At 52.5% G+C, this 19,598-nt stretch overlaps 1 protein-coding gene across 1 annotated transcript in view; it reads right to left on the bottom strand.

The window, feature by feature from the left end:
• Positions 1 to 15,384: 15,384 nt before the first annotated feature.
• Positions 15,385 to 19,598, bottom strand: part of ZFAND3 (zinc finger AN1-type containing 3) — a 251,829-nt gene continuing 247,615 nt past the window's right edge. Inside the window, exon 6 of the mRNA XM_038760762.1 lies at positions 15,385 to 16,147. Within this exon, the coding sequence (XP_038616690.1) occupies positions 15,993 to 16,147 (155 nt within the window). The 3' untranslated portion in view covers positions 15,385 to 15,992. The remainder of the gene's footprint in view (positions 16,148 to 19,598) is intronic.

The raw sequence follows: 19,598 nt of genomic DNA, 5'->3' as shown, positions 1-19,598 counted from the left end.
AAGAGCGGCCCCTCTGCCAAGTTGGTCCTGCCCGGCAGGAGCTGGCGACGGAGGCGATCTGTACCCGGCCCTTCCCCTCCCGGGCTTTGGGCCGGATGAGGCCGGGAATCCTCCGCCAACACCCCACAACACTGCACCCGTTGCTGTGCCCCTGTCTCGCCCCCCGGGGCCCAAGAGCAGCCGGAGAGAGAGCTCGCTCCCTCTCCCTTCCAATTATTCCCCTTAATAATACTGAAAATGTGTGGCATTTGTTAAGCGATTACTATGGGCCAGTACTAAGCGCTGGGGTGGATACAGCAAATTGGGTTGAACACAATCCCCGTCCCACGTGAGGCTCACATTTTTAATCCCCATTTTACAGATAAGGGAGCTGAGGCGTAGAGAAGTGAAGTGATTTGCCCAAGGTAACAATAAGAATAAAAATTATGGGACTTGTGCTTACTATACTCATTCATTCATTCAATCGTATTTATCCATAGATGCACAGACCTTGTTCAGATATCGTCCTTCAGCCTGCACTGAACCTACATACTCGGCATTCGTTCGTTCAGTCATATTTATTGAGCGCTTACTGTGTGCAGAGCACTGTACTAAGCAAATTGGGTTGAACACAGTCCCCGTCCCGCGTGAGGCTCACATTTTTAATCCCCATTTTACAGATAAGGGAGCTGAGGCGTAGAGAAGTGAAGTGACTTGCCCAAGGTAACAATAAGAATAAAAATTATGGGACTTGTGCTTACTATACTCATTCATTCATTCAATCGTATTTATCCATAGATGCACAGACCTTGTTCAGATATCGTCCTTCAGCCTGCACTGAACCTACATACTCTGCATTCGTTCGTTCAGTCATATTTATTGAGTGCTTATTGTGTGCAGAGCACTGTACTAAGCGCTTGGGAAGTCCCAGGTGGCAACATCTAGAGACGGTCCCTACCCAACAGTGGGCTCACAGTCTAGAAGGGGGAGACAGAGAACAAAACAAAACATATTATACATACAAAACATACTATACGCCAAGAGCCATATCATCATCATCATCATCAATCGTATTTATTGAGCGCTTACTATGTGCAGAGCACTGTACTAAGCGCTTGGGAAGTACAAATTGGCAACATATAGAGACAGTCCCTACCCAACAGTGGGCTCACAGTCTTTACCATATTAAGTGTCAGGGTAGATACAAGTTAGGTTGGACACAGTCCCTGTTCCACATAGGGCTCACGTTCTTAATCCCCATTTTGCAGATGAGGGAACTGAGGCGTAGAGAAGTGAAGTGATTTGCCCAGGGTCAACACAGCAGGCAAGATGCGGAGCCAGGATTAGAAGCCGGGTCCTTCCAACTCCCAGGCCCGTGCTCTATCTCTTCTAGACTGTGAGCCCACTGTTGGGTAGGGACCGTCTCTATATGTTGCCAACTTGGACTTCCCAAGCGCTTAGTACAGTGCTCTGCACACAGTAAGCGCTCAATAAATACGATTGATTGATTGTTAGGCCACACTGCTGTGGGACTCCGTCCCGTGGCCAAAAACAGGGCACAGAATCCGCAGTCCTGTCCGGCTTGGGAGACCCTGACTCGTCTTCGGCGAGGTGGGAAGGGTGACCTTGGGGAAGCCACTTAACTTCTCTGAGCCTCAGTTCCCTCATCTGCAAAATGGGGATGAAGACTGTGAGCCCCACGTGGGGCAACATGATCACCTTGTATCCTCCCCAGCGCTTCAAACAGTGCTTCGCACATAGTAAGCGCTTAACAAATGCCATCATCATCAAGGGGAGAGAGACGGGTGGAGGATTGCCGAGGGTGGGAAGCCCCACAAAGCTGCTGCCTTAGAGAGAGCCCCGTCAACAACTGATCACCTCTAGCCCCTTCAACCTACTGAAAGCCCCAGTTAATAGCTATTAGTGCTTGCTAATTAATAGGGGATTAGCGGTTGCTAATAGAAGTGACCAAGGCTGCCCAGACTGCTGGGATTCATCTGACACAGCTCCCACCTCCTCCACTCGACCCCCCAAATCTAATTAATGGCCCCCATGACTGTTGTGAAAGGTGTATCTGTGTGTATAAGTTGATGGACTTAGAAGGAGCTTTAGACTGGGGGCAACATGATGAAGGTGATGATGGCATTTGATAAGCACTTACGGTGTGGCAAGCCCTGTACTAAGCGCTGCGGTGGATACAAGCAAATCGGGTTGGGCACAGTCCCTGTCCCAAAACTTCCGACTCCCAGACGACTAGCCCACGCTCCTTCGCGAAGGCAACATTGTTTTAGACCCTGAGCCACTTGGCTACAGCGTGGCGCAGCGGAAAGAGCCCGGGATTTGGAGTCAGGGGTCACGGATTCGTATCCTGGCGCCGCCGCTTGTCAGCTGTGTGACTTTGGGCAAGTCACTTCACTTCTCTGGGCCTCAGTTACCTCATCTGGAAAATGGGGATTGATACGGGGAGCCCCATGTGGAGCCATGAGAAGCAGTGTGGCTCAGTGGAGAAGAGCCCGGGCTTTGGAGTCAGAGGTCATGGGTTCAAATCCCGGCCCCGCCACATGTCAGCTGTGTGACTTTGGGCAAGTCACTTCACTTCTCTGGGCCTCAGTGGCCTCATCTGGAAAATGGGGATGAAGACTGCGAGCCCCCCGTGGGACAACCTGATCTCCTTGGAACCTCCCCAGCGCTTAGAACAGTGCTTTGCACATAGTAAGCGCTTAAAAAATGCCATTATTATTATTATTATTGTGTCCGGTGGCTCCACCCTGCCCAGCTGAAGCCAGGGAACGGCCCGGAGTGAGCGCTCTCCGTTGAAGCGGAGCGGAGTTGAGCTGACAGCCGATCCCTCCAGCAGCCTCCCCCGGGCCCCTCTTTTCGCCAGCGAGCCTGCTGACGGAGGCGCGTTCAGGAATAATGTCCCGATTTAATTAAAAAGTTTATTTTCCAAAACATTTCCCAGCCATTACCGGCCTCAGAGGGCTCGGCGCGGGCCCCGCTGAGTTTGCTGCACCGAGCTGAATGGGTTGGCTTTTCGCCCCGCGGCTTCGCCACCGAGGCGAGCCGGGGGCTCCTGGCAGAGAGCGCTGCCCTCGGAAGCATCTTTCCCAACCCCTACCGGCCCTGGCTGCCGCCGTTTTCCCAAAACGGTGAGGGATGGAGCTTTTTCCTCAGCCAAGAGGCAGTGCCCGGGGCTCGAGAACCAACCAAGCTCTACTCCTACCGGGCGGCCTCTCGGAGAGGTGGCAGGTGATGGCTACAAACCGGGGCCCTGGGTTCTAATCCCTGCTCTGCCACCTGCCTACTGGGTGACCTTGGGAAAGTCAGTTGGACTCGAGTGTGTCTCATTTACTGGGTCAGTAAAGAGTTTCTGGTTGATCCCCATTTTACAGATGAGGTGACTGAGGCATAGCAAACATAGGTGACTTGCCCAGTATCACACAGCAGACAAGTGGTAGAGACAGGGTCAGAACCCAGGTCCTCTGACTCTGGGGCTCGGGTTCTTACCACTAGACCCCTGCGGCTTCTTATTCTTAGGCCTGTCTTCCTGTGAGAATGGGTTCTGCGTGTTTACCATGGAGGAGAGTAGTAATATTACAATAATAATTGGACTTGTTAAGCCCTTACTATGTACCAAACACTGTTCTACATTCTGGGGTAGATACAAGTTAATTCCCAGACTGAGCCCCCTCCTTTCTCTCCCCCTTCTCTTCCTCCCCATTCCCCCCACCTTACCTCCTTCCCCTCCCCACAGCACCTGTATATATGTTTGTGCATATTTATTATGCTATTTATTTTACTTGTACATATTTATTCTATTCATTTTATTTTGTTAATATGTTTTGTTTTGTCGTCTGTCTCCCCCTTCTAGACTGTGAGCCCGCTGTTGGGTAGGGACCGCCTCTATATGCTGCCAACTTGTATATAATAATGGCATTTAATAAGCACTTACTATGTGCAAAGCACTGTTCTAAGCGCTGGAGGGGTTACAGGATGATCAGGTTGTCCCACGCGGGGGCTCACAGTCATCATCATCATCATCAATCGTATTTATTGAGCGCTTACTGTGTGCAGAGCACTGTACTAAGCGCTTGGGAAGTACAAGTTGGCAACATATAGAGACAGTCCCTACCCAGCAGTGGGCTCCCATTTTACAGATGAGGTAACTGAGGCCCAGAGAAGTTAAGTGGCTTGCCCAAAGTCACACAGCTAATTGGCGGAGCCGGGATTTGAACCCATGACCTCTAACTCCAAAGCCCGTGCTGTTTCCCACTGAGCCACACTGCTTCCCTAACTTGTACTTCCCAAGCACTTAGTACAGTGCTCTACACACAGTAAGCGCTCAATAAATACGATTGAATGAATGAATAAAGTGGTGACTAAGGCTGTGAGCACCATGAGGAACAGGAACAGTGTCCTACCTGATTAGCTTGTATCTACCCCGGCGCTTAGTACTGGACCAGGCACTTAGTAAGTGCTTAACAAACACCATTAAAAAAAAAAAAAAAGACCTGGGTTCCATCATTTTCTTTCTGCGTGACCCTGGGCAAGTCACTTAACTGCTCTGTGCCTCACTGTCCTCATCTGTAAAATTCATTCATTCATTCAATCGTATTTATTGAGCGCTTACTGTGTGCAGAGCACTGTACTAAGCGCTTGGGAAGTACAAGTTGGTAAAATGGGAATTGACATCTGTTTTCCTTCCTTCCTAGACTGAGCCCAGTGTGGGAAAGAGACCGAGTCCAACCTGATTATCTGGTATCTACCCAGCACTTAGCACAGCGCTCAGCACATAATAGGTGCTTAACAAATACCACAAATGCTATTAATAGTATTACAAACAGGGTCTGTCGGTTTGTCTCCCCCAAGGCTGACCCTGTTTATTGTTACAATGTACTCTCCCAAGCGCTTAGTATAGTGCCCCGCACAAAGTTAGCGCTCAGTAAATAGGACTATCTGACTGACTGGGGTTTTGCTGGTTTTGCTCCTTGGTTCTGGTGAGGCAGGAGAAAGCCCGGTGGCCCGGGTCACGTGGCCAGTAACAATTCCTGCGCTGAATATTGATGGAGCAGCCAATGCTACGGGAGCTGAGCACATTTCTTATTTGGGAAATAAGTTTCCATCATGCACATTAAAAAAAATCAATCCCGTCTATCAAACTAATAATGGTGTTTTCCAATCTCATCAGTCAGGCCAGGGCCCCACAAGGCAGAGACGTTTGACCGAATCCCTGTGCGGGTAAGAGCCGGGCTCTGCCATCTCTGCTACCTCCTCCGATCCCAACCGATCAATCAATCAACTGTATTTATTGAGCGCTTACTGTGTGCGGAGCACCGTACTAAGCGCTTGGGAAGTACAAGTTGGCAACATCTAGAGGCGGCCCCTGCCCAACAGTGGGCTCACAGTCTAGAACCAGGCCTTTTTAGACTGTGACCCCACTTTTTAGACTGGGAGCCCACTATTGGGTAGGGACTGTCTCTATATGTTGCCAACTTGTACTTCCCAGGCGCTTAGTACAGTGCTCTGCACACAGTAAGCGCTCAATAAATGATGATGATGATGATGGGGGCGGTGGGCAATCAGCACACAGCATTGCACGTTTTGGGTAGATCGCGATGGCAGCAGCGGCAAGTGCTGTGTGTCGAGCTCAGATTCACAGCAGTTTTGGTGGATTTTTCAGGGGCAAGTGAGGTTAAGCCCGTCGGCCTTTGAAACCACTTGTTTGCCTCTGCCATCTAGGACCACCCCCAAAACTTTCCATTGTTTTGTTTTTAAATGGTATCTGTTAAGCACTTACTATACGTCAGGCACCGTGTTAAACTTCCGAGTGGATACAAAGTTTTTTTTTTAAATGGCATTTATTAAGCACTTACTATGTGCAAAGCACTGTTCTAAGCGCTGGGGAGGTTACAAGGTGATCAGGTTGTCCCATGTGGGGCTGACGGTCTTCATCCCCATTTTACAGATGAGGTAACTGAGGCCCAGAGGAGTTAAGTGACTTGCCCAAAGTCACACAGCTGACAGTTGGTGGATCCGGGATTTGAACCCATGACCTCCGACTCCCAAGCCCGGGCTCTTTCCACCGAGCCACGCTGCTTCTCTGGTTGGACGCGGTCCCTCATCCCGTGTGGGGCTGTCTTCATCCCCATTTTACAGATGAGATAACCGAGGTCTAGAGAAGTGAAGTGGCTTGCCCAAGGTCATCCAGCCAACACGGGGCAGAGGTAATACTTAGAATCCAGGTCCATCTGATTCCCGGGCCCGTGCTCTATCCACTAGACCACGTTTGCTTGTCTTTTCCTCGTGGATTGGGATGTGCATGTTGCCCCTTGTATCAGCGCTTAGAACAGTGTTTGGCACGTAGTAAGCGCTTAACAAATGCCATCATTTATTGGGTTTTTTTTTTAATTTGTGTCGGGACTTGGCCAACTTGGCTGCCATTCTGGCTCCGTCGGCATTGCTTCTTGTGATCTGGTGGTTGGCAGCATCTGGGAATTGGCCTGGAGCTGCAGCAGGAAGGCTTTAGGCTAGGCGTAAAAAGAGGAACTTCCTGCGAATGAAGTGGAAGGAACTGAAACGGGTAGGGGAGAAGGTGGCTTTGGGAACGGTGAGCTGATAGGGCTGGTTTAGGTGAGATGGGCCCCCTGGGGTTCCTCTTTGCTGGGACTATGGGGTCATCATCGATAGTATTTATCGAGTGCTTACTGTGTGCAGACCACTCTACTAAGTGCTTGGGAGAGGGCAATAAAACAGAGTTGGTAGATACGTTCCTTGACCACAATGAGCTTGCAGTCTAAATACCATATTAAGCCATATGGTATTTATAATAAGGCATTTATTCAGCTGCTTCTTTTGAGAAGCAGCATGGCCTAGGGGAAAGAGCATGGTCTTGGGAGCCAGAAGGCCTGGGTTCTAATCCCAACCCCCCAATTTATCTGCTGGGTGACCCGTGCAAATCACATCACTTCTCTGGGCCTCAATTCCCTCATCTGCAAAGTGGGGATTTAATAACTGTTCTCCCTCCTGCTTAGACTGAGAGTCCCATGTGGGACCCGATGATCTTGTACTTACCCCAGCACTTAGTACAGTATTTGAACACCACAGTTCTCCTTCTGTGTACTGAACACTGTGCTAAGCTTGTCAGCACTTGTCCCATGAGGGCTCTCTAGGAGTTGGGGATGGTTGGATACCAGCCCATGGAGAAAGAAGAGGCTATAAACCCTAGAAGCTTAATTAAGAAAATTACCTGGGAAAACAGTTCTTGGCAATGGAAGCTCATTGTGGGTAGGGATTGTGTCTGTCTGTTGTTGTTTTGTCCTCTCCCAAATGCTTAATACAGTGCTTTGCACACAGTAAGTGCTCAATAAATAGGATTGATTGAATCCCCAGGAGCCTCTCTCATCCAAACCAGGGTCCCTGATCATTTAGCCTTCCCCAGGTTTTTTGTGTGAGCTCCAAAGGCAGCTGCTGCTGACTTCCTCCTCCGGGTGGAGGCCGGGATTGCTCCTGCTGGGCTGATCAGTGATCGGGGAGTGGCGGGGTGGGGGGCAAAGCAGCTCCAATTCCCGAGTGCCCTCCTTCCTCCCCTGTCCCTGGACAAGGCCCTGCCTGTTGCTGACTTGGTTCTCTTCCTCTCACTCCCCTCAGCCCGCCACCCTCACACCCTTCTCCCTCTCATTCCCCTGGGCTCCTCTTGCTCTCACTCCCTTTGGCTCCTCTTCCCCTCTTCCCTGCCTCCCCTCGCTCATTCATTCAGTCATATTTATTGAGCGCTTTATTTCTATTTATTCTGATGACACCTATCATCATCATCACCAATCGTATTTATTGAGCGCTTACTGTGTGCAGAGCACTGTACTAAGCACTTGGGAAGTACAAATTGGCAACATATAGAGACAGTCCCTGCCCAACAGTGGGCTCACAGTCTAAAAGGGGGAGACAGAGAACAAAACCAAACATACTAACAAAATAAAATAAATAGAATAGATATGTACAAGTAAAATAGAGTAATAAATATGTACAAACATATATATCCATATGTCCACATGTTTTGCTTTGTTGCCTGTCTCCCCCTTCTAGACTGTGAGCCCGTTGCTGGGTAGGGACCGTCTCTATATGTTGCCAACTTGGACTTCCCGAGCCCTTGGTACAGCGCTCAATAAATACGACTGAATGAGTGAATCTGCACAGCACCGTACTAAGTGCTTGGGAGAGTACATTACAACAATAAACAGTCGCATTCCCTGCCCACAACGAGCTTATTCACTCATTCAATCTTATTTATTGAGCGCTTACTGTGTGCAGAGCACTGTACTAAGCGCTTGGGAAGTACAAGTTGGCAACATATAGAAACGGTCCCTACCCAACAGCGGGCTCACAGTCTAGAAGGGGGAGACAGAGAACAAAACCAAACATATTAACAAAATAAAATAAATGGAATAAATACGTACAAATAAAATAGAGTAATAGAGTAGAAACCCCTCAGCCCCTCTTTCTCCCTTCAGCCCTCAGCCCCTCTTTCTCCCTTCAGCCCTCCTCCCTTTCATTCGCCTCAACCACCACACCCTCTCTTTCCCTCAACCCTCCCGCCCCCCAGCTCCGTACCTCACAGCCCTCTTTTCTGTGCTCTTCCACCATTGAATCTGTCAGGTTGGGGAAGGAGGGAGAAGGAGGAGAAAGACTGACAGGCCGAGACCGAGCCGTCTGGGAGAAACCCGCATGGGCTGGACGTCCAGGGCCCGAGGCTGCCCCTCGGCACTAGCTCCAGAGTGTGACATCCAAGCGCTGCGCTATTCCCAAAGGTAGGTCTGGGCCGAAAGAGCAGAGGGCCCAGGCTCACTTCCAGGGAATACTCTACTAGGCGCTTCGGCGGCTCCAAGGGCAACTGGCAGTTGCAGTTCAGCGCCGAGTAATGACTTGAAACAGCTGTAGTCAACGGGGCCTCCGGCTTCACCTCCCAAGTAGTCGCTGAAAGTCCGAAGACTGTTGTGGTGCCCAAGCCAAAAGAGTAATCAATCAGTCAGGGGTATTTATTGAGCACTTAGCGTGTGCCAAGCACCATACTAGGTGCTGGGGAGGGCTACAGTACAGCGCAGTCGGTACGCATGCCCCCCGCCCACAGCGAGCTGACCATCTAGAAGGGGAGACAGACTTTAGACTGTGACTTTTAGACTGTGAGCCCACTGTTGGGCAGGGACTGTCTCTATATGTTTCCAACTTGTACTTCCCAAGCGCTTAGTACAGTGCTCTGCTCACAGTAAGCGCTCAATAAATACGATCGATGATGATGATGATTAGAAGAATCTCCAGGGAGGGGAAATGGGAGAGTGAAGCAGCGTGGCTTTAGTGGAAAGAGCACGGGCTTGGGAGCCAGAGGCCGTGGATTCTCTGCCACTTATCAGCTGTGTGACTTTGGGCCAGGCACGTGCCTTCTCTGTGCCTCAGTTACCTCATCTGGAAAATGGGGATTAAGAGTGTGAGCCCCACGTGGGACAATCTGATTACCTCGTATCTACCCCAGCGCTTAGAACAGTGCTTGGCACATAGCGCTTAAATGCCATTATTATTATTATTATTATAAGTACCTAAGTGTGGTGTGGCCAATATCGAGAGCTTAAGGAGTACGGATCCAAGTGCTTAGGCAGTGCAGAAGGGAGAAAGGAAGGTGGAGGCAGGGAAGGCCTCTTCAAGGAGATGTGGTTTTTAGGAGGGCTTTGAAGTGGGGGAGAGTGGTGGTCTGTCAGATGTGAAAAGGGAAAGAGTTCCAGGCCAGAGGACGGACTTGCACAAGGAGTTGGCAGGGAGATAGACGAGACCGAGGTACAGTGAGTAGGTTGGTGTTGGAGGAGTGATGTGGGTTGGCTGGGTTGTTTAACTTATCAGCGTTACCTTGGTGATGCGTTGGAGGTCGGGGGAGGCGTAACTTAATCCAATCATGAGGCATTCTGTTTGATGCAGAGGTGGTTGAAGGGCAACAACTGGAGGTTCTTGAGGAGCAGGGAAATGTGAACTGAATGTTTTTGTTGAAAAGTGATCCGGGCAGCAGAGGAAAGTATGGACTGGAGGCGGGGAGGTCAGCGAGGAGGCTATGTAGCGCAATTGACTGAACGACTAACCCCGCCATAGCTGCTTGGCCCCAACCTCTCCTTCATTTCAGTACCTGTCTCCCCAATAGACCGTAAGCTCCTCGAGGGCAGGAATCCTGCCTACGAACTCGGTTGTACTCACCTGAGTGCTTAGTGCAGTGCTCTGCACACAGGAGGAACCCAATATGTGCCAGTGAATGATTGAGCCTGGTCTGGGTCTGTGAACCACTGGGCGGGCTCCCAAGCCTGGTATCATCTGATTCATTCAGTCCTTATTTACTGAGCACTTACTGTGTGCAGAGCACTGTATTAAGCGCTGGGAAAGTACAATTTGGCAACCGAGACAATCCCTACCCAACTCAACTCTGTGATTGCTCTAGGCCTGTAGCTTGAATAGGAATTCTGCCATCAGGGAGGTGAATTTACCGGCTGCTTTGTGGGGATGGGAAGAGAGACAGAGGCAGAGAGAGAGAGACCCCCCCTCCTCCCCCAGGGTGTTCAGTTCTGCTCCTTCTCTCAATCCATCACTCAATCACTGGAATTGAGTCCTGATTGTGTGAATCAATCATGTTCATTGAGCACTTACTGTGTGCAGAGCACTGAACTAAGCGCTTGGGAGAGTACAAGAGTTGGTAGACACATTCCCTGAAGAGCACTGTATTAAGCGCTCGGGACCGAACAATATAGAAGAGTTAACAGGCCCGATCCCTGCTCTCAAGGAGCTTGCAATCTAGGGAAGGCTGACTGGAAAATAAATTACACGTAGGGCAAACAAGTGAGTATAAAGATATGTGCCTACGGGGTGTGGGGGCAGGGTGACCATCATAGTACTTAGAGGGTACAGATCCAGTGCAGACCCAGGCAGGAGGGAGAATAGAGGGGAGAGATGAGAGGTTAGGAAAGGTTTCCTGGAGTTGTTTTAGTAGGTCTCTGAATCAATTAATAGTATTTATTGAGCACCTACTCTGTGCAGAGCACTGAACTTGGGAAAGCACAATACAGCAGAGTTGGCAGGCATGATCCCTGCCCACAAGGAGCTTTCAGTGAGCCCACTGTTGGGTAGGGACCGTCTCTATATGTTGCCAACTTGGACTTCCCAAGCGCTTAGTACAGTGCTCTGCACACAGTAAGCGCTCAAGAAATACGATTGAATGAAAGAGGGAGGCAGATGTTAATCACAGAGTTACAGTATGGGCAAATAGTAAGAGAATGCGGGCTTTTAGTTTAGTGTGGGAGAGTGATAGCCTGTTAAATATGTAGGGGGAGGTGCTGGTGGGAGGCCGTGAGCGAGGGTCAGATCCAGGCCTAAAAAGTAGGTTGGTGTTAGAGGGGAGAAGAGAGCGGGCTGGGGAGTAGTGGGAGAAGAGCTGATTGAGTGTCCTAAAGTTGATGGTAAGGAATTTCTGTTGGTGGCAGAGATGAATGGACAGCCAGTGGAGGTTTTTGAGGAATGGAGACATGTTTTTTTTTTGGAGAAAAAAAATGACCCAGGGAGCAGAGTGAAGAATGGACTGGAGAGGGAAGAGGCTGGAGGCTCGAAAGTCAGCGGGGAGGCTGACAGGGTTGTCAAGGAGGGCTAAAAGTGCTCGGATGGAGAGGGCGGCATTGATTCCAGAGATACGGAGAAGGTAGGACTCACCGGATTTGTTGGCGGATTGAATATGTGGGATTAATCTTTCAGTGGTATTTAGTGAGTGCAGAGCGCTGTATTAAGTAGGAGGGAAAGTATAATAGCATTGGTAAGGAGATCTCTGCCCACAGGGAACTTACAGCCTAAAATGGGAGGTGAGTTAAGGGTAGCCTGGGCTCTGGGGGTGCTGCCAGTGGGCTCACCTGCTGCTCAGATTCAGGGGTCCACCCGGCCCGGGGCAGAGGGCTCTGTTGTCTGCACGGTCCCATTCTGCATGTCAATCCCCCTGCCCCTGAGCCTTCCGAGGGGCAGACCTCAGGGTGGAGGGACCGGGGCCCCAGGCCGGAAAGCGGGACCAGCAGGGAAAAGGACAAGTTGAGACATGTAACGAGCAACTTGCCAGTCTCTGAGAGGGAAGGACAGCAGGATCAAGTAGGATTCATCTGGAAAGGATTCCGGAGATGGTGGGGAGGGGGACTTGAGGAGAGTTTATAAAAGCCAGAGGGGAGGGGGCGGTCTTGGGAGCTGAATAGTAGGAGCAGAGAAAGCAGTCTAAAGGTCTTCCCCCATAGTCTGGTTAGTCAGATGGCCAAGAAGTGATTTGGACTCGGGAATGGGCTGTTACTGAAGTCACCCGGCCGAGGACCCCCGTGCTCTTTGTCCTCCCCACCCCTCACTGGGCACGTAGGCTCAGCTCCAGGGAGGGAAGTAAAAGCTAGAAACGCTCTAAATTAAAAAGACTTGTTCCCTGTGGCCAGGGTGACCTCACTAGCATCTCCACCAGAGAAGCAGGAGTCATTCCAGCAATTCGCTACTAAATAATAATAATAATAATAATGGCATTTATTAAGCGCTTACTATGTGCAAAGCACTGTTCTAAGTGCTGGCCGAATGTGTCTATCCCAAGCAGGGGTTGCGGCGGCGGCGAAGTCCTGCCCACCGCCAACTGGCATCGCTCTGTGGCAGCCCCTGTTGTCGCTGCGCACTGGGCACACGCAGCCCTGGCAGGAGAGGTGGGTTGCTGTGTAACCCTCCCCCTGGGTCCCTGCAGTGAGGAAGGATTGGGAGCAGCTGCCAGTGGTGGTGGCAAAACACCTGAGGGTGGTCTAAGTAAGTAGCCTTGGGGCAGGTTCCTGATGGGTTCAGGCTGGTGGCAGGGGTGTGACCTTTGGAGCCTCCCACAGAGACCACCAGAAGAGCCTGGTGTTAAGGAAAGGGTTGATTTGCCAGGGCATGGGGCTTCCCCTCCAGTCCCACCTGCCGCTTTCCCGCTGGGGCCAGGCTGGAGCGGCAGCCCCCATCCCTCTCCACTTCCTTTTCAGCAGCTTCCTCCTGGGAATCTGGGGCCAGCGGGGAGGAGGGCCGGCTCCCTGTGGAACCGGGCAGGGGCACGTCCCCAGAAACAGTTTTCTCTCCCTGCAGGAGGCCATCAGCCTTAGAGGGACAGAGGTGAACCCCGGGGTTGGAGGCCAAGTGAGAACAAGGTGGCAACAGAGCAGGTGGGCTGACCCCTCTTAGGACCAGGAAGAGGCTGAGGACAGTGGAGTGGGCGCTGGCCCCAAGCTGTGTGGGCCTGGACAAGTCACTCACCCTCTCTGGGCCTGTCTCCATTTGCACGGGGGAGAGGGGGCGAAGACACGGTTGGAGAGATTCGAGAAGATCTAGTGTAAAACTCGGCAGACTTAGGCTCAGGTGAGCCGTGAGAGGCGACCGGTTTCTGTCCGCTTCAGACAGTCCTCAACCCAGCTCATTTGGAGTTAGGTTGGAAACGTGAGCCCCTCTGCGCTTTACTGGCCGCCACCCTCGGTCTGCTACCATAGGAGGTGCGTTGGTGCAGTTCTGGGAGTTTGGAGGCCGGGAGGGGAGCCCAACTGATCCCCCACCCACCCCCATTTATACCGTCGTTGCTGGGAGAAAACTGTTACCCCAAGGCGCTGTCTTCAAGGAAGCGGGTGAGTGTGCATTTTCGGGATTTGGGATCCGTGGGACTGGCGCTGGGCAGGTTCCCGCTCCTCCCCCAACCCCTAGTAGCTCCTACCGGGGGCGGGACAGAGAGGAATTCAAACCTTTGTCCGATTGGTTTAATGGGTGGTGGTGGTGGTGGTGGTGGTGGTTTTTCGGCAGGAGGAAAAAAAGAATAAAGTTACAAGATTCTTTTAATAATTTCACCATGTTAAACTAAAACTGAGCTCTAGGCTACATGTGTAAGTAAATCTAGAACACAAAGGGGTTAAATAAGAATTTTTTTTTTAAGATACAAGAACTTAAGCTTTCTTTTTAAGTTTAACAAACTTCACAGAACAGATACGGCAGGGGAAACAAGTCTTTTCCCCTCAACTTTGTGAACATTGTCCGTCATCCACACGAACTGGCTCGTGTTCTCTCTCCCTCTCTTTTCCCTCAACAGCAGCGTGCAGCCACCTGTGCGCCTCTGACTAGGAAAAAGTGCCGAGCAGTCGGGCGGATTAAATCCCCCGGTACCTTGTGGGATTCAGACTCCCGCTCCCAAGCGCCGCCCGGCCCTACTCTAGGACCGCCCCGGGCCACGGCCCGCGGGTTAAAACCGCCGAACATCCTGTCTTTCCCTCTCCTCCAGCAGGGATCGGGACCGTCTCCTGGAAACGAGCGTTAAGGCTGGATCTGGAGCCGATTCCACCCACGCCGAGAAACGCGGTTTCCCCTTTTCCCTTCTCAGGATGGAGCGTGCTTGAGCGCAGACAGCGCCGGTTGTGCCGTTGTGGGGTGCTGACCCGGTCAAACCTCTCTCCCCCAGCCCCGCATCCGCCGGAGCAGCCGAGCCGGCCCCGTGGGAGTCCTCTACCTCTACCCAACCTGGTGCGCCGGAGGGATTCTGAGATTTCTTATCTCTGCCCCCAAGTCCACGTCCGGGCTGCACCCCGTCAACCCCCGCTCCAAATACCTGATTGTTAGCATCCCCTGCCCCAGAGGAGACGGGACAGGGCTCTGCCAGCTGAAGGCGGGGCTGAACCCTGTGATGAGCATCATCCACGCAGCTCGGGGAGCGCGACCGGGCCACCCGGCTACACTTTAACCGCTCCAGCGCGGCCCCCGGGCGTCCCCTTCACCGTCACTTCCTACGCTTGCTTTGCACTAGACCCGGCTGGCGGTTATCCGCCAGCCCCCGACCGAGGCTGCAAGCTCGTCTCTGATCATCTCAACGTTCGGGAGGGGAAAGCGGGCCCGGTCCCAGGGGAGGCGGTGGCTTTCCTGCTTGTTCCCCAATACTGTCACCGACCTCTGTTCGCTACATCGAGTTCGTTCCCTCCCCCTCCCACCCCACCCCTCCCAACCCCCAATATATAAGTCTAGCTAGAGAGAGTCCGGTTCGAAGAAGCCAGCCGTGGCTACTGTGCTGTGAATTAGCCTTATTTGATGAGTGATCGGATACCTGCACTTTTAGCAAATGGCAAACGAGAGCCAATCGGGTTTCCGCCGAGCCTGGTCAGTGGTCCGGCGACGGCTGCCGAGGGGCGCTGCGAGTCCGGGGGAGAGACACGGTGTCCTTTTCGCCCGCTCGGGGCAGAGCTGATTTTGGAAGCGAGGTTACGTTACGGTCTTCTCGAGGACGAGACGGCTTCTCCGGAGCGAGTCAATATAAAAGTTTTCATAAGAATCTCTCCCGTCCCCCCAACTCCCCTGCCCACCCCCCCCCAAGACCCCTCCCACCCTACTTGGCTACCCGGAAAGACCCCCCGACAGTGGCCCGCAAGCTCCCGGGGGCCACGGCCGGCCAGCGGGGGTGAGATGGGGGTTTCGCGTCTTCGGAACCGAGGGCAGGTGAAGAGGTGAAAGGCTGTACGTTAACCAGAGGTGCCGGCAGAGTCGGGTGGGTGCCGGGGAACTTTAAACACCGCCTTCTGCTCCTCTCTTTACTCAAAGTCTCCTTCTGACCTTTCCCACTTAAGGCTTTTTTTTTTTTTTCTAAGTTTGACTCCAGCAGTGAGAGAAGCCTTCGGGTTTTGTTTGCTTGGTTTTTTGTTTGTTTCGTTTGCTTTAAATCCACTAGCCATGCTCAAAAAAAAAAAAAAAAAAAATTATTCTTCACGTTTTAATTTCATACATTGGCTAGCAGGCACCTTAGTAACCAGCCAGAAATCAATTCCAACCACCATCATCAACCCCTAAACTACAGTACCAGGTTGGTTGGCTAACGAAAGGAAGCTGATTGGCTGTAGTCTGAAACTTGCCCAGTACAAGGTGTCTGGCTGACTTTGTCCTAAATAAGGCTAACATTAGTGAACTAAGAAGAGCACTGGGGGGGCCGTGGGTCTGGCAACTCAGGAACAGCCCTCCCCGATGCGCTGGCAGGATCGCCCCACTTTTCGGTCCAGTTTCACCATTTTCATGATGGCTTCCTCTCGCCCGCGGCCCATGTGGTCGAACGTACAGTCGTGCTGCTCGGGAAGGCGGTGTAACATACAGAACACGTAGCCTGCGGAGGACACAGATAAGGTGAGGGGTTAATCACATTTTCCACCCGTTCTGAATCCCTGCTCCGCCTGGAGCGGGGCACTCCCCATCCGCTTCTCCTCCCCTTCCAGCCCCCCACAAGGAGGCTGGCGGTCCCCTCCTCAAACCACCGAGAGAAGGGCTTTTTATTTCCATCGGGGCTCACACCAGCCATCAGTCCTGATCCCTGTGGCCCCCATCTCTGGTTGACTGCCTTGCCCTCGGCCTGGCCGCAAGCCAGAGGACTGTTCTGGGTCAGGCGGGGGGCCGGGGGCCAACCATTCTCTGCCTTCCCCTCAGAGAGGGTTGGTTGGGCGGTGGAGGCGAATTCACTTCCGAGAACGGCGCCTCGGAGGACGGAATGGCTGCCGACACCTAGGCCGGGGAGAGGAAAGAGACTGGCCCCCGCTGCCTCTTCTAAAACACCCCAAGACCCTCCTCCTGCCCAAGGTTGGGAAGGAGGAGGGGGTGCTTCGGCAGGAGAAGGGAGGGTCCGAGGAGCACCCGGGGTCTCGAGGATGCAGCTCACGAGGCTGTCGGCAGGGAGAGGGGAACGGGGCGTGCTCCACACCATGGTCTGCCGGCCCAATCCTGCCTTCCGAGCCCCGCTGAAGGAAGGAAGGTGGGAGGAGGGTGACAGAGACGGGCCCGTGCTCCCTCCTCCAGTGGGAGACGTGGTAAGTGGGGCTATCAACCGAGACCGTGCCCAAACCTTTTCCTCTCTCCTCCCTTTAACCTGACCCCTGAGTCATTTCACGCACCTCGTGGAGCTCCTAGAAAGCAGGAAGGGGAGAGGGGAACTGAGAGCTTGAACTGTTTTGGGGTCGTTTGTGACAAACCGTGCCCTAAAACGCTCACCTCCAGCTAAGGAAGAAGTAGCCAAGAGGCCAGAGTCAGTTCGGAAGGGTGCCCTAAAATGGAAACGCTTATTGCTTTGGCATCCCTACCTCTTTTCGTCGATGGGTTTCCTCCTTCCCTGCCCAAACCAGGAGCCTGGAGGCTCCTAGATCACGAGCAAATGGAGGGGCAAGTCCAACGTGGCAGCAGAAAACGACCACCCTCCCTGAAGTCAGAGAGAGACAGGTGCTGGGAAGGGCCCAGACGGATGATGCGAAACAGGGGTGGCCTCACCCTTCTCACCATTCAAGGTTCTCTTCGGCCCTTGCAGGTGAGGAGAGGGTTAAGGCGACTCCAGCTGGAGCCAAGATCTGCTTGGGGGATTTTCCCTTCCGCCTGGAGCATCCCCGCTCGGTCCCCGGTCCTTGGAGCCCGAGGCCAGTGAGTTGGAGAAGCGCGAGGGAGCGAAAGCGAGTTCCTGGTTCAGAGCCCGGCCCATCAGTGGTGCCAGAAAACGTATTAACTGTGTGCACTGGGAGGGAAGGGCAATACGTTGGACTCGAAATTGGGGTCGGCTTCAAGGAAAGGATCGGAGATGGAGTTTCGGTCCCTCGAGGAGCAGGAACTCCCACTCGGACCAAAAGCAAAGTTGAGATTAATGAGCTCTTGTGGTATATTTACTGATAAGTTCATTACTTGAATATATTGGATGGCGGTTGACGCTCTCCTAGAGGATTTCCCAGCCGAGATGCAGGCCGCCTCCATATGCACGCTCCTAACAAGCAAAAATCATCTTTAGCTGATGAGCAGAAGGCTGAGGGTTGGGAACTGACCTGCTGCCACCCACACAGGTCACAAGCTTGGCTGTTCTTCCAACATAATAATAATAATAATAATCATGGCATTTGTTAAGTGCTTACTATGTGCAAAGCACTGTTCTAAGCGCTGGGGTGGATACAAGGTGATCAAGTTGTCCCACACGGGGCTCACAGTCTTAATCCCCATTTTACAGACAAGGTAACTGAGGCTCAGAAGTTAAATGACTTGCCCAAGGTCACACAGCACACATGTGGCAGATCCAGGATTCAAACCCATGACTTCTGACTCCAAAGCCCGGGCTCTTTCCACTGAGCCACGCTGCTTCTCTACCTTGGCCTGCAAAATCTGGGGTGCAGGGAGAGACACCAGACAGGGCCACCTACCCTTCCTTCCCGCGGCTGAGACCGCAAGTGAGCGTTCACCGTCCCAGACCGACGGGAAGAGCTCCGACTAAAGCAATACAGAACGAAACCCACTTAGGATTAAACCCTTTTCGGTTAGCGTGATCGCGATCAGGTGGACAGAGGCAGGCCACACTGCCAGCTTCCCCTCCACCTCCCCAGCGCCCATCCACACCTAAGAATATAGACCGGGCCTATCTGAGCCAGCCCGACAGCCAATTAGCCTCGGTGCCGGGAAGAACAGTTGGGCAAAGGTTTGCCCGCCTGACACCCGCCCACTTGGCTCCATCTGACACCCTCACTTTCCCCATTAAGGGAAACGTGCCTGTGAATTTATTCAGACCCTCCTTGAGGGGATGGCTATTTTCTGATTGCCCACCCGGCCGCCGTGACAAATTCCACAGGTTTCCCGACGGCTGGGATCCCAGCCCAGACTCTGGGCTCCAAAAGTAGGGTGGAGTTAGAGCCGGAGCCGGGCCAGGCCCTGGAATGGGCCAGCTGAGCCGGGAACAGGTTCACGCTGCTCCAGGCCTCCCCCTGATACTTCCAGCCAGGGGGATGACCGCTCCTAGCACTCTCTTGGGGCGCTTACCAAAGGAATCCCATCTGCAAACACATGTACCAAAAAATAAAATCCCTCGCCTACTCACTGGGACCTCAAACACAAAAACACAATTAGGGGTGGGGGACTCCAGGAGGGACCTGGTCTCTCCTCACTCCTGCAGGCAGCCTCCCCCCTCGTCCTAAGAGCTGTCCCCAGGTAAGATTCCTTATAACCTAGGTCCCCCATCTCCCACTTCTTGACACTCTGGCATTCTGATTTCTGAAAAGACGCAGACTGCGAAAATAACCGCCGGATCCGGGGATAACGCATCGACCCCAATTAAACAAAAGAAAAACCCAGCATCGTAATCCGCTAGGGAAAAGTCCGGAAGAAGTTTTGGAAGGTTCTTAGCTTGAAGTCATTGCACGGGGGTTATTAGATGGCATAAATTAAGCTCAATTCCCCTTTCTGTCAGGATCACTCAATGGAAGGAAGCTACACCTTGGAACCTGTCCCAGATGCTGATTAGGTTTTCTATTCCCTCTGCAGCCAACAGCTAAATGCATTTCCACGGGAGACGTACCCACCCAACCTCCTCGCGCACGGCCCCCAGCCCGTCTTCTGTTCGGATGGTTTTCTCTGATCGAAATCTTTCCTTCTCCGCCCGGGTGCCCTCCGATCTGAGTCTAAAGGCACGCAAGGGTTTTGAACTTTCGATGGCTCTTGATAAGCCGAGAGTGAAATAAAAGGAGCTCAGACTTCTGGAGAAGTTTGGGTTCCCCTGGGCGTGATAAATGCGACTATCGGCTGCCATCGTGACCCACGTGGTTCCT

This window comes from Tachyglossus aculeatus, chromosome 19, assembly GCF_015852505.1.
Source record: "Tachyglossus aculeatus isolate mTacAcu1 chromosome 19, mTacAcu1.pri, whole genome shotgun sequence".
NCBI classification, from domain to species: domain Eukaryota; kingdom Metazoa; phylum Chordata; class Mammalia; order Monotremata; family Tachyglossidae; genus Tachyglossus; species Tachyglossus aculeatus.
Note: the sequence above shows the minus strand (reverse complement) of the source record. Positions and strands in the feature narration are given on the sequence as shown.